The sequence below is a fragment of the Hyalella azteca genome, unplaced genomic scaffold, assembly GCF_000764305.2.
Source record: "Hyalella azteca isolate HAZT.00-mixed unplaced genomic scaffold, Hazt_2.0.2 contig11868, whole genome shotgun sequence".
Taxonomy (NCBI): domain Eukaryota; kingdom Metazoa; phylum Arthropoda; class Malacostraca; order Amphipoda; family Hyalellidae; genus Hyalella; species Hyalella azteca.
Window position 1 is genome coordinate 354,423 of NW_025941848.1, and position 14,778 is coordinate 369,200.

At 38.1% G+C, this 14,778-nt stretch overlaps 1 protein-coding gene across 1 annotated transcript; it reads left to right on the forward strand.

Moving 5' to 3' along the window:
• The first annotated feature begins 1,883 nt into the window (after nucleotides 1–1,883).
• On the forward strand, nucleotides 1,884–7,901 carry LOC108671564 (glucose dehydrogenase [FAD, quinone]). The gene is made up of 6 exons (XM_018159121.1): nucleotides 1,884–2,153; nucleotides 4,376–4,584; nucleotides 5,434–5,623; nucleotides 6,101–6,235; nucleotides 6,967–7,088; nucleotides 7,710–7,901. Exons 1-6 carry the CDS (start codon nucleotides 2,027–2,029, stop codon nucleotides 7,776–7,778), a joined length of 852 nt encoding a protein of 283 aa, XP_018014610.1. The 5' UTR covers nucleotides 1,884–2,026; the 3' UTR covers nucleotides 7,779–7,901.
• The last annotated feature ends 6,877 nt before the right edge of the window (nucleotides 7,902–14,778 follow it).

Below are 14,778 nucleotides of genomic sequence, written 5' to 3' on the forward strand. Positions count from 1 at the left end.
AGAGAAAGATCCCGAATTGCCCTGTTACGGAAAACTACCCTTCAGCAAGTGACAAAAAACAGCATCTTGCATCAAGTGGCCCAATGGAGGGCAAATAGACGGAACACGTTCAGCGCTTTATCCGGGACCCGAGGGCGGGGGGGACTTGACTTGGATATGGAGACGGAGGATGACGAAGGCGGCGCATCAGCATGACCGTGGACTACGCAAACCTTAACTCATCATTCGGCCATATGGTTATAGAAAGCAATATATACTACAAACTTCCACGTTCGGAAGATAAACTAACTAATTAACCGATATGTTTCAAGTAGGTGAGTTTTTTAAACTGAATTTACAATGAAGTAGCTCGAATATTCCCATAATACGTTCAGTATATTTGTGTAAGGTCTATGACCTTATAAAGTACAACATTTGCCATTAACTCTAATTAAGAAACTGTGTATAGTAAAATTTGCTAATATCACCATATTCTTCACCATATTCTGCAGACAAATTTTACTAATAAACGCAATTGCTAATCAACCAATCCCATTTTTCGGAGAATAATTCAATTTAATTAACGTTAATTAAATTTCGATATTCACTGTTTTTCCATCCGAACTCCAAACGCTCATTTTTTATGTGCCCATTTTTATTTTCATCTTTTAAAATATTCCAACCACAAACCTTGCCTAACTAACTTTGAGTGGATCAAATGTACTGAAACTACGCAAATGACGCTTATAACGATTATTTTTTCGGCCATATACGTGAACCCACGATTAGAATTTCGATGCTATGTTGCTAGTGTGTCGTAAAACTTACTTTTTATTTTTAAATATTGAAATAGAAATAAATCTCCTATGTGTTTACCGTTTCATAATTTTGATTACTCTATAGTTAAAAAATTATACACAATTGTCTTCATTCAAGAATAAAAATGAAGACTCATGTGGCTGCTACTTTTAAACCAATTACCAAGTTTCCTCTGAATGTTGAGTGCGGCACCACCCAATGGTGGGTTGCAGCCTCACTTGCAGGGTTTTTTTCCGGACAAATTCCGCAGTTTAATTTGTTTCAATTGATAGTCGACATAACCCATTATTTATTTGTAATCTAAATTTATTTGCATTCTATATTTATTTACAATCTAGAATTATTGGCAATCTAGATTTATTTCTAATCTACATTTATTTGCCAGTAATTTGCATTCAATGATGGTTATGAAATAGCTTCAATGCAGCTCTTTCATTGACCGTGATTGTACGAGCATTTATTAGTATGCAGGTTAGTGCTTAGTTTTCTCGATCAATCGAAAATAAAGATTGTATTGAAAAATTATGCTCAAAGTTCCCATTTCATTATCATTAGAATCAGTGCGATAGTGAAATTAAGTAGATTGCTTGGATTAACAGAGCAATGCAATACAAGTGTTTCTTACACAGACGTCTTAAATAATGAAAGAATTTAGTTTTGGCTCTAATTTGACATGTGGAGCAGTGCCAACAAATAATTGTAACATAATCTGTAGATGCACAAATTATATCAGTAAAAATTTTAATTATTTAATTATAACTTATAAGAAATTTTTCTGTAGTCATTTTCAAATAATTTCAAGATTTTTCGAATATGTAGCGTTTCTATCTCCTAAAAAGATATTTCTCCACTATACATGCATCCTCTTATTCTAACGCTTATTTTTACATTAGTTTGGCCAATATACATACGTATAAAACTGGTTCGTCACACTGACGCTGGACGTTCGGATTGTGAGGAAAATTTTGTCTGCGCGCCTAGGATTTCCCTTCTTTCGGCGGGCAGGAAACAAGTTTTTGTCGACTGTCCCCGTGTGGCTATAAGAACGAGTCATACCTCACGCCCATTTGATTGTTCAAGCGGAATTGGTGAACTTTACTTCGGTTGTACGAGTCGGTCAGAAAATCTCAATTTAGAATAAATAAATAAATCTGAATTCTGCGGTAGCGTGGCATTTTCGAGAAAACTGTTTTTGTAGTTTATATCGAACGTGTGCATTGAATCAAAAATGACTAAATTTTCTGTTGGGAATCTTCTCGCTGCATTCACGGCCATACTCGCAGGCACCTTTTTTCCGCCCGTAAGATATCCTACGAGTGTCATGCCTGATGATATCATCGTAGACTTCATAGTCGGTGAGTTGAATAAATTCATTATTATGAATTGGAACATCTGCTTGTAGAACTAATCAATAATTCGTTCAACAACAAATTCTCCTCAATATTTCTGCATTTAAAAATTGCTGGGGGAGGTCAATCCCATGCGTTTTAGGGGTGGAATAACTCCGAGTTATTTCGATATAACGGAAGAGTCTTCAATGTTGCCTTATAAATAGTAGCAGGGCTCATGAAAAATCAAAATTAGTATTATAAAAATTACTTTTCATCACGTTAACCGTTTCCCATTGTCAAAGAAAAACTTTAGTTTAGAATTCTAAACCTCACAAAGTAATTAGGACATATTAGGAGCAGTGTTTTAATTCAATAAATTTCTTTCTTCTTTAAATTACTGGCAAGAAAAGGTAGGCAGAATAGATTTTTAAATCATTTTCGTCGAGTTAGATGAGAGTAATTTCAATGAGCCTTTCTGAAAAATTTGTAGGACATCATTTTTATCGATTTTATCAGACGATGAAGTTTGATAAAATTGATAAAAAAACGTTATTTGCGATATGATTTTGCTATTAAATCGAACGATCTATAAACAATGCCTAATGTTTGCCGTCTGTCAAGGATTTAATCGAACAAGACATCTGTTTAAAATATGCAGGGATTCAACAATCCTTAAGGCTCTGATTGAGAATCGCGAGGGTTCGAACAGGCTCGGCTCTTCCTTATGAGTTTCTTCACAAATTAGTCTAGACTTTACTCCACTCATAAATGAGATGGCGATATGAATTTTTCCATACTTACCCAGTTATTTATTTATAAACGGTGGGCAGGAACAAAAAATATTCAAACATTGTATTAAAAGAGTTATAATGAAAGGAAATATCACTAAACTTCAAAAATATTATTGTTCATCAATTCTGCAACTTTTTACACTTTTTCGAGATGTCAACGGGTTGTAATTTATTTTCTCCATTGAATGGTATACTCGGTATTTCTTGTTCAGGCTCCTTGTTGTAGATATTATCTACCAAATAAATAGTTATGATCGAGCATGCTGTTACGAGGGAAAATTCCTCATGCTAACGGTTCAAATGCAGGCGTGGTGGAAGATATGAGGAGGAAAGAGACGTCGTAAATTACTGAGCTGTCAGTTCACGACGGGTGGCTTGGTGAATGCGAACAAAATGAGGGACGAGAAACAATACATGGCCAGTGGTCGGCCTGGTCCAATTAGTAATAGCCTATCGCTGGCCATTCTTCGGCCACCTGAAAGCGACCAGTTGCCGCAAGAAAGGAGCTGGCCAGGATATCATATTACAAAGACTACAAGCTCATGAGTAGAAACTGGCCGAGCTTCGGGCAGATCAAGGATTTCACACGATGGTCGCGAAAACCTCGTTCTCAGACTTTGTTGCAATCTGACTACTAGCCTTAATCGCCAAATCTGTGTCCTGTATGAGGGAAACCCCAGGCTTAGAGGTTAGTTTACCCTTATGGCCGACGTTAAGGCTGGTAGTCACCGTGCGGCGAAGTCCGAGAGCGAAGAATTCGCGACCTCGATGTGGAACCCTTGTTCTATTGTCAGATCGGCAGGTTGCCGATGGTTGTTGTCAAGTTTGTTGCCTCTGTAATATGATATCTGAGCCAGCATTCATCAATTGGGGCTACGGGCGGCTTTCAGGTAGCCGATGAATGGCTTGCAGTCGGCTACAGCTAACTAGCATCCGCCGATCACTGGCCATCTATTATTACTCGCCACTCATTGTGCTCACCTACACCACAAAGGTGTTGGTAACATATCACTTATAGATGGTATGATGAATGCTGCAAACTACCAGAGCATCCTGGAAAATAATTTGACGACTTCTGTTGAGAAACTAGAAACCCGAAAAGTGAACATGTTGCATTGTTTTTTGTTGCATTGAGATTTAATTTCTTTTGATAGTATTTTTGAATACTATGCGTCTCTAAACATAATTTAAATCACTTTTCCTGTTATGTTTGTGTACTTACATACATTAAAATACGATTTTTCAAGTGTACGAATATTTATTTCCCCCCACTGTATATTTTTCACGAAACATTGCCTGATAAATACGCATTTTTTTGTCCGCTTGAAATTTATTATAGATCCTTTTGATGTTTCAAAAATCTAAATCGATTTAAACCATGAATTGGAAAGTATAAATTATAGTAGTAATACAGAACGCTTGCTACATCTATCAACATTCATCTGGTTCTTGCAGTGGGCTCAGGCTCGACGGGAAGTGTGGTGGCTGGTCGGCTGGCCGAGATTTCGGAATGGGATGTGCTGGTTTTAGAAGCCGGAGGACAACCTCCAGCTTTTGCCAAAGTTCCATTCCTCCACTTCGGCACAGATTTCACCAACACTTCATACGTGAACTATTACAAGAAGCGTCCTCAGAAATATTCTGAGCAATTCGCGAAAAATATAGTAAGAACTTGGAATAATATGAAGTTTTTTATGATATTTAATTTTCTAGGTAAAAACCCCAATTTTATTTTCGATTCCGAAACTTAATTCATTCGACTCTGATTTGCCGTTTCCCTCTTATACATAAAAATGACTGTGGTAAATAATTTTCACTACGGCAAAAAATTACCGGAGCATTTTTGGACAGTCAGATGGCATCAAGAGGTTGATCTATTGAAGCCGCAAACGGCTTGTGGTCGTGAACTTTCGAATGGGTATGATGGTTGATGAGGTGGTTAGGTTAACGATGAAGGTTATGGGATATGAGTAATTGTTATGATGGTGTGGATATGGGGATACGGGGGATTCTGGGGTATGAGGATACGAGGGTATGGGGAGACGGTGATATGAGATACGGGAACATGGGGTTACGGGTATGCAGGGACACGGGGAAATTAGATACAGGGATATAAGGCATTGGGTATATGGGTGACCGAGGTTAGGTCCTAAGCCTTCTACAGGGTGATTCAAGGAAACTTCCTGATTTGAAAGCTTACTACTAAAGAAGTAGTAAAGATATCAGTACAATATAAATTTTATTGAAAAATACACTACCTGATATTTTGTATCACTTAGTTTTAAAGATTACATCGGACAAATGTCGGCTCTCATTGTCAATGCATTCAGTTAGTCGTTTTTCTGAGTGCCGTTCAACTTTAGTTTAGTATTAGTAACAGCTATATAGTGCACTGCTCAACACGAATTGAAAAGAGCCTCATTTGCAAACAACAACAGGCCACATTTACGCGCAGCTTGTTCGTTGAATGATTGCATAGCAAACTGTGCAGTCTATTTTACTTTTCCATTTAGGGAGGCCTGTACATGAGAGGAAAAGTGATTGGCGGCTCAGGCACCATCAACCAGATGATGTATCATCGCGGTATTCCTCAAGATTACGAGAACTGGGCAACGCAAGGTAATCCAGGCTGGGATTATAAAACTGTCCTGAAGTATTTCAAGAAAACTGAAGACTACCAGGGTCCTCTCAAGTCCCGAGATGGTGAGGAAAAGACTAATCTTATTGCTGAAAAACTTAAATCACGTAGAAATTTGAAATAAATTAAATTTCGATTGAATTTCGTGTATGAATTGGGTTTCTTTTCAATAAAGAGGTGGATTACGCTTTTTGGACAAAGAATGGGCACGTGCTGAACTGAAATGTGGAGAATAGAACTTTTTGATCTCTGTTGGAACTCTTGATCAGTCAAATAGTTTGAATAACACAAATTGAAGGTCTTCTGAATTAATTTCAACTGTGATGGGGAGTCACATTCTAGACCAACTGTACTGATTGATAATCGAAGTTGTCTAGCATAAGTGGTGTTCGGTCTTTACCAAATCGCTTCTTCATCTAACATTTACAAGTAGCTAGAACTCATTCAATTGAGTTCTAGTATGTACAAAACAATTAATGTTAAACATTTGCGAGTAATATGGTTAAATAAAGCATTGAATGAAGAATTTAAATTTGGAGCAGCTCCATTCCGAGCTTTTGGAGGTCCTATTGGCGTGGAGAAGGTTTCTTGGAAGCCTCCAGTTTGTCGGGTGGCCATCAGAGCGGGCGAGGAGATGGGGCTGGCTGAGGTGGACTACAACACAGACACAACTATTGGTGAGAAATGAATACTTTAATATTGAACTCAATACATGTGCTCCCAAACATTGTTAAAATACTGAATAGCACATATGAAGTAAAATCATTATTACGTGAAATGTTCAAGATTATCTAACCTTATACGATTGTGTGCAGGACACCTAATGTTGTTGAGGCTGATGTTAATTAATCAACCGATATTCATTTAGAGTAGACTATGGACGTTTGTTTGTTAATATACTTTAAATAAAACTTAATTCTCCAATCTCAACTAAATACTTTTATCGTTACTATGTAACTCTTCTTATATTAGTGTAAGGATTCATTTCAGTTGAGGCTTCCATGAAATCGAAACATCCAAATATTTCTAAATTTTACCTCTAAAATGGATTTTTCTTCAAACAGAATTTGTTTCATAATAACTGTCACACTCCTTGCAAATAATCGTCATGCCTTATTTTTCAAATCCATGAAGTTCGAAATGAACATGTAATCCTCTATGCTTAAACAGAATTTTAAAACTTCCTAAATTCTTTAATAAATTCCTAAAATTTGCCTTTTATTTAAGATGAGTAGTTAACTCTCCACGTGTGCAGCTTAGACAATTTTGTTGCTTTTTAACATTTAAGGGTATAATAAATGTAACAATGAAGGCAGAAAGCAATGGAAGTAATCAGAGTACTTTTCTCTCTGAGCACTATTGACGTGCTAATTTTCTTATAACCATGCTTCATATTTTCACCTTTCAGGCAGCGCTATCTTCCAACTCACAACCAAAAACAGAGAACGGGTGACCACAGCAGACGCATTCTTGTTGCCTGGCCTACGACGTCGGAACCTTAAACTGCAAATCAATTCCCAAGTAATTAAGGTAAGAAATTTCGCGCAACTAATGCAGTCATGCAGATTATTCCTTTGAACATACGATAATAGAGGTGCAGTTGGTGGTATACTTGCATCTTCAAGCAGATATGGGATCGAATTTAGAGAACCTATATACACGTGTCTTAATGTGTTTAATTTATATCACGTATATTTATTATTTAACTTAAATCGTTACGAGATACAGCAAATGATTATCAATGTCGACTCAATAGTAGGCAAACCAAAAAAGTTAAAAATTGCATGATTTAAGTTATTGCACTTTTTCATCAGCTGAACTAATATTGGTCACAAACATTACTGGTAATTGTTGTGTAAAGAGAAAAAGTAGAGGGACAGCCGCAGTATTAATAAGAGTTGTGGATTCGTTACCGCGCATACTAATGCAATGATGAATCTAAGCGCTAATTAATCGGGTCTTTTCGCTGGAATGAGAATTGATTATTGATGTCGTTTGGGAACTTGTCTGGAACTATAGGAATGTTGAAATGTATTTGAAATTATAATGGCACGCATCTGTTTTGAAATCAGCTCTTGTTATGTACTTAAATTTGCTGAAACTTTTTATTAACTTTATTAATTGATACAAAGTATTTTTACTCCAACCTAGATACTCATGGATGCTGAAAATCGGGCAATTGGAGTGAAATATGTTCATAAAAATAAGGTGAGGAAATAGAACAAAATAATGGTATTCTCTTCTGAACTGATATTTAAAAGATGTACCAGTATGTCATCGCATATGTAGCTCAGGCAATCATTTGATTCCAAATTTTCCTAAAATTTTGATTAAGTGACAATAATGGCGCTAATTTTTTTAATAAATTTCAGTTCTTCTCTGATTTTTAATTATTTATTCTTCAAATAAAAATGAAGGATAGGGAATTGATGATTATACGAGGGTCATCCGGAAAGTAGTACCCGTTAGAGAATTGAACAAAACGAAGTAAATATTATCAAATGTAAACATGTTTATTGAACAGAACATGTATTACACTACTTCTCTACATAATCTCCGGACAAATTTGAGCATTTGTCGTATCGTGTCACGAGTTTTTGTATACCAGTGTCATATTACTCCGCCGCTAGTGTTTCTGGGATCGGCAGGGTGTACTGCTCATCGATTTCATGACCCGTGGAGACACAATCAATGCCAATGCATATTGTGCAACATAAAAAAAATTACGGCGGGCAATTCAAAATCGACGGCGAGGTCTGTTGACTACTGGCGTCATTCTCCTGCACGATGATGCCAGGCCGCATACAGCTCGGATAACACAACTTCTCCAAAAATTCAAGTGGGAAATTTTCGACCATCCACCCTACAGTCTGTACTTGGCTCCTTCAGATTTTCATCTGTTTACGAAACTCAAGGACTTCGTGGCAAGGACGAAGTTTCAAAATGACGAAGAACTGAAAGAACACGTGACTGCGTATCTCAATAAACTGGCGGCGGAGTAATATGACACTGGTATACAAAAACTCGTGACACGATACGACAAGTGCTTAAATTTGTCCGTATATTATGTAGAGAAGTAGTGTAATATACGTTCTTTTCAATAAACATGTTTACATTTGTTAATATTTACTTCCTTTTGTTCAATTCCTAAACGGGTACTGCTTTCCGGATGACCCTCGTAGATGGCATCGATGATTATAGATGGGGCGTGGTACCCATGGGCATCGATGATTATATTAAAGATGGGCGTTGCATCTATGGTTATAGGTGGCGTAACGATGGGTGGCCTCTTATGCAAACAATCGATAGTAAAGGCCACATCAGGCCTACATTTCAGCGCCGAGATCACTATGTTAATAAATCGAGAGGCCATGCTGTCTGGGCCACCGATAATCAATCAACATAATTTGTGCAAAATTGATCAAAATCAAATTTGTGCAACATAAAAAAGTTATTAGGTTGCAGGTCATTCAAGATTAAGACAAATCCATGACCTCGTTTTGTGAGTTTGGCCATTAAGATTTAGCGTGTATTGGGTAGGTACGTGAAATAATGACAATCAGAAGCATTGCGTGAACAAAATTTTCACTGGGCCTGCGTGTACAGAAGCCACTGGGCATGTATCAAACATTTCCTGATATGAACTTCTCGAGAAACAATAGAAAATATTTAGCAAAACATACAGTTTTTTAAAAGATGATAACTATTCAAATTTTTCCTGTTCACTCTTTTTATTTGGTGCGAATTTTGCATAAAAATTGTATGGACCGATCAAGTGTGTTTCATAATTTTTATAATATTCATAAGTTGCCCCATGTAAAGCCATGTTAGGGAATCGACAGCCGCAGATCGGCCTCGATCTGAGCGAGTATCGAGTTCATACCTGGCGTGATTAGAGAATATATTTGTTTAAGGAAATTTCGTTTTATTGAGAAAAAAATTTGGTTTATTGTTCTAAACTGTGATAATGATGGATGTCGTCCTTTTATTCCTATTTGCATATAATCGTTGTACGATCTTTGCCCGCGCTATTTCTTGAACTGTCCGCTTTAAAGCTCACGGCAAACTATCAATCTTAAATTTGTCCTCGGAAGAGTTTTCTTCTCATAAAAAAAAAACACTTTAAACTGTCATGTTGGTTGTACTTGATTTTACGTTATCCGAGTGGTCAAAGAGGCGCATAGAAAGTTCTCTACTACTACTGGCAGTGCGATTCAACAAGGAGAAAGACACACACATTTATCTCAAACTTCATATACTAAAAAGGGCACTATATCCTACACCTAGTTACAGATTTAGGCACGGTGACAATAACGAGAGCCCAGGCTTACTTGTCCGAAAGAAAATCCTATCCTATACCGGGCTGGCATGAGACAACAAAATGTTGACAATGTTACTAACAGACACGGAATCAAATGTAATTAGATCGTGAGGACTGAACAAGGTGGCTACACGAGAACGCTATATTTTATCAACTTAACATGGGTACATCACCGCTTAAATGCCGCGAATCCATCTGATCTCTGCCTGTGAGACTGGTGATTTTCGGCTCTTGACGAAGCTCTTTGGGCGAGGGTTACTGGAGACGTCTCCTCGACGACAGCCGGCGGTCTTATAATACGGCTATAGTAGGCTGGACGCTCAATCGGGGTGTATTTTCTTCGCTGGAGTTCAGGCAACTTGCAGGCCACTCTAGTGAATCCAGACTCTATTCGCAGGTTGATTGACTTCAGGGATAGACTATCTTCGTCGATACGTGGTGTTCAAATAGTTGCAGGACTTTCAATCGGGGTGTATTCTCTTCGCTGGAGTTCAAGAAACTTGCAGGCCACTCTAGTGAATCCAGAATCTATTCGCAGGTTGATTGACTTCGGGAAGAAACTATCTTCGTCGATACGTGGTGTTCAAATAGTTGCAGGACACGGCGTGTTAAATGGTCTCTTCTGACAGTACTTCGAGGCTCACGATACTTGCGATAAACGGCGTGTTAAAATGTTCTCCCTGAACGGTACTCGAGGCTCACGATACTTGCGACCACTTGCGTCCACGATACGTCTGACTGCCTCGAACACCCGAACGTGACTACCCGCGGTCGGCCCGCGCTCTCCCTTAAATACTGCGCCGGTCTCGCGCAGCGCTCTAGCTAGGCGGTTCCGAGCTCCTCCCTCGAAATCTCGAGTTTATGTCTAACCTCAATCCCTAATTTTATGTAAAATTTATTCCTATTCCTATTCCTAATCATCCCCTCAAGAACCCTAAAAAAAATAGTGTCGGCTAGCCTACAGTATTTTTTTTTTCTTTATATCATTCAGTTTCAACTCATAACCTGAGCACAAAACTCGCTTCCTAACAATTAACTTGGTCAATTGTCCTTTCAGCACGCCCGTGTACATCTTCCCTTAACTCTTCTCTCGACAACTCATATCCTCTTAATATCATCACCTATCCTTGCTATCGGTCACTATCCGGCACACTCATCTTTCCCCCCCCCTTTAATTACTTCGATTCATCTGACTATTCAACCTTAGCAGGCCGTAACTGTTTCAGACACTCCTGTCTCCTTCCCTTCACATCCTATAATTTACAGAAGGAATTATAATTTAATCTATTTTCCCAGAAAAATCTAGAACAGAACACCGCTCCTAACATTCGGATGAGAACTATTCTAGCTTGAATCTTCCTACTCCTGATTGACATTCTTCAGATACAGAGGTACATACAAAACCGAAAAAAAAAATGATTACAATCGCATCACACAAAAAAAAATATAATACAATATATATATACCTATTAAATCTTACTCTAAACTTCCTATCACAAAAAGAAAATAAAATCGACATCAACTCATTAAAATTTGCAAATATAGCCTGGAACATTGAATTTAACTAACGGCAGCAACCACCCGCAGTCCTGGATGTTACTTTGGATGTGCTTCCGTCCAACAAGAAACGATGAGAAATTTTTTATAGGTTTTGTGCTCTTCACTCGACAGTTTATTTTTTTCTTCAATACTTTTACCGCCCTATAAGGTCAGAACACAATCAATACATAATTAACAACAAAACAAATAATCTCACGATATCTAATCGAGGAGAATTTAAAGCACCTTGCCTCCTTAAGCAATGATGGTCAAAAAAAGAAAAATCTAAAATAACACTTTCAGAATAAACACTCTAATTGACATCCTAAAGGCACAAAATTATTACGCAAAAACACCAGAGAGAGAAAAAAAAATGCATCAGCAAAATTTGTTACACGAAAATAGGAAACGAACTTCTTAACGCAAAAAAAAATGCAAATATTTTTATTGCGCACGTAAAAGAAAATCACAAAGTGTATGTAATTTCAGCCTATGAATCGAGCGTTTTACGTATTAATATGCAACCTTGGTGAGGGAGAGAGAAAAGTAAGAATTCTACTGGCATATATTCTCAATCCTTTGCAAATTACTTTCAACGCGAGTCGCAAAATTTTCCACCACAATGACACAAAAATAAAACTCATAAAAAAAAACAAACTTCTTCTCGCTAAAAGAAATGCTCCCCGTCTGAACCCCGTAAATTATGCATTATCTGTACCCAGTATCTCAATTAGTTTAACACTTTGAACTTCTAAGAGAACATTTTAGTATTACAGTACAACACCACATTGACTCGGAGTCGCTGCACTATATATACGGTCAATAATTTTTTTTTTGAGATACATCCCAATTTAATGATTTCTTGCCATGGAATTATTAGTACACAATAGAGACTAATTTCAGTAGAATTTGACACATCAAGAAAAATAAAAATGAGATTGTACAAAATAAAATGAAGCATTCTGCGTCAACCTGTTAGCTTCAAACTTCTGAAATCTTACAGTTGGAGGTTGAACAATCTATTTGTATCACATCGTTAGACATCCGCAGCGTTTAATTCAATTACATTAACCAAATCTCCTTAACGTTAAACATCGTTCGGATAAGTGTCAAAAATGAAGATACACACATCAGCAATTTCATCAATAGGCGAGTCTCATTACAAACACTTCGAGCAAGGTAAGTAAGTGCAGCTTGCCGCGTCGTGAAAGTTTTGCACTGATAGCCAAAAAAAAATGATCGGTGACTTGATGTTGAATTCTTTACGTTAAGTACGAGATCAATTGTCGGCATGAATCAAGTTCTTCTGAAGTCTTTGAATAGAAAATTTCCACGACATGATCAAACGTCAGAAAATTAAGATAGCTTATAAGTTAGCGTATACATCGTAAACACAGACGTATTCATAAGCAACTCAAAAAAAAAATTCCCCCTAAAAATCCCCATAAAAATGGAATAATACCTTACTACAAAGAAAAAATTTCCCGCTGGGATCAGCATCGATTTTATCGGTATATATATACTTGACAGGGTTGCACAGACCTTTGCTCTAAGCAAAATTTTAATAACAGGAAACGCACTTACAGTCTCTCTCTCTAATACTCCTAGTAAGACCATCATAAAAATGAAAAGTATCACACACACTAACTATCCGGCACGACTATACTTAACAAGAAAAAGGAAAATTTTGTCGTTCTCAAGCAATACGTCCTGGCTCCGTTCATCGATCGATCCATCTCACTGCCTTGCCTGATCGCCTTTCCTCCCTAATTAACAATCCGTAATAGTTATTAAATTTTTCTCTTTTTTTTTCCTCTAAAAGGGTCCTTTTTCATTGCGCACTTCTCATCCGTAGATTTTAAGGGCGAGGCTTGGCTCCTTGCAGAATTTGGAAGGACTAACGAAGGAGAAGAAAAAAAATGGAGAACGAGACGCAGGCCTCTTGTAGTCTAATTAAAAGAAAGGATTGAAAAGGGAGGAGGAAAATAATAATGGCGGTCGTGCGGCGTACTGAAAACGCCGGCCGGTGATGGTGGTTTTGATAGAGATTTTCAATAAGAAGTCTAGTGCGGCCGTTCTCTGGCGGTGGTTTCCCGGACGCTCCTTGGCCTCGACGTTGGACCCGGGTACATGTGGAATATTAGAGTTAAGTACATGTTCCCTTAAATTCCTTGCCACCCACAGGGATAGGATTTGTGCACCACGACTAAAAAAATTATTGAAACTCGGGGTTCGTGCAGCATCACCGACTTGATTATTTAAGAGAAAAAAAAAGTCCCGTTAAGACGGGTTTGTGCGTTTGTTCAGCAAATTGACTTTTAATTATTACTGAGTTGGGCACATCCTCCTGGGTCATGGCAGAAACACCTCTTAATTATCCCTAGAACGAATTTTGTTACATACAAAAAAAATGAATTATTTTAACAGGAGTCGTCTACTTATTCGAACAACAACAACAATGATACATTCACGTGTCTATCACAACAGAACTGCCACATGATACGTACAAATTTTGATAATAATAAAAAATCAGTATATGCATCTATTATTCGTTCACCCGTCGGTTCTCCTACCATGACACAGGGTTCCGTTTACCCTCTTCCGGTGATGTTGCACTTACAAAGTTTCCTCGTTCGAGGAATGGGAACCCGTCGTCTCCCGTACACAGAGCTGCTCGATCGTCTTGCCTCTCACAGGAGTGGCCCGGTGGTTCTGCAATACATCTCTTGGTAAGGCACGGTACAATTTAAACAATGTCGGAACCTTAAAATTAGACCTCTACCTACATCTAAATTTTTATCCTATCAGTTCTACTATGCTTCCCCGACCGATCAGTCTTACATGTATTCGCTAGTTGTTGGTACCCCTTGAATAGTCTCCCCCTCAAGCTACTCTCTCTCGCCGTTTTCTCTCGCGGGCGCGTCCGTCCTAGTAATCCTAGGGTCACTAAACTAACTCTTGCGGCGTGCCACTTCGTTTTTTCTCTGCATTTACCATCTCCGCCGGTACCCTAACCGATCGTTTTCTACTCCGCATGTTGGGTCGAAATTTCCACGGTTGCCTAGGTAACCTTTCCCTTGTAGTCGCCGCCGCGCTCTCTACTCCGCTACCTACTCGTGCGCGCCAAGCTACCTTTTTAACCGCTATACTAAGAATTCCCTAGATTATTCCTTATAACGATTTTCCTTTCGGCCATGCAGCCATGTAAAAAAAATGTTTTACACTGCGTATTTGCCTCCGCTGGTGCTCGTTCCGATCCTTTTCTCAACAACACAGACCACGGGATTTTTATTCTTATTGCAAAAGAATTCGCATTCCGGTTTGAATGCACTATGAGCTCTTGCGTACTGTCTTTCATTC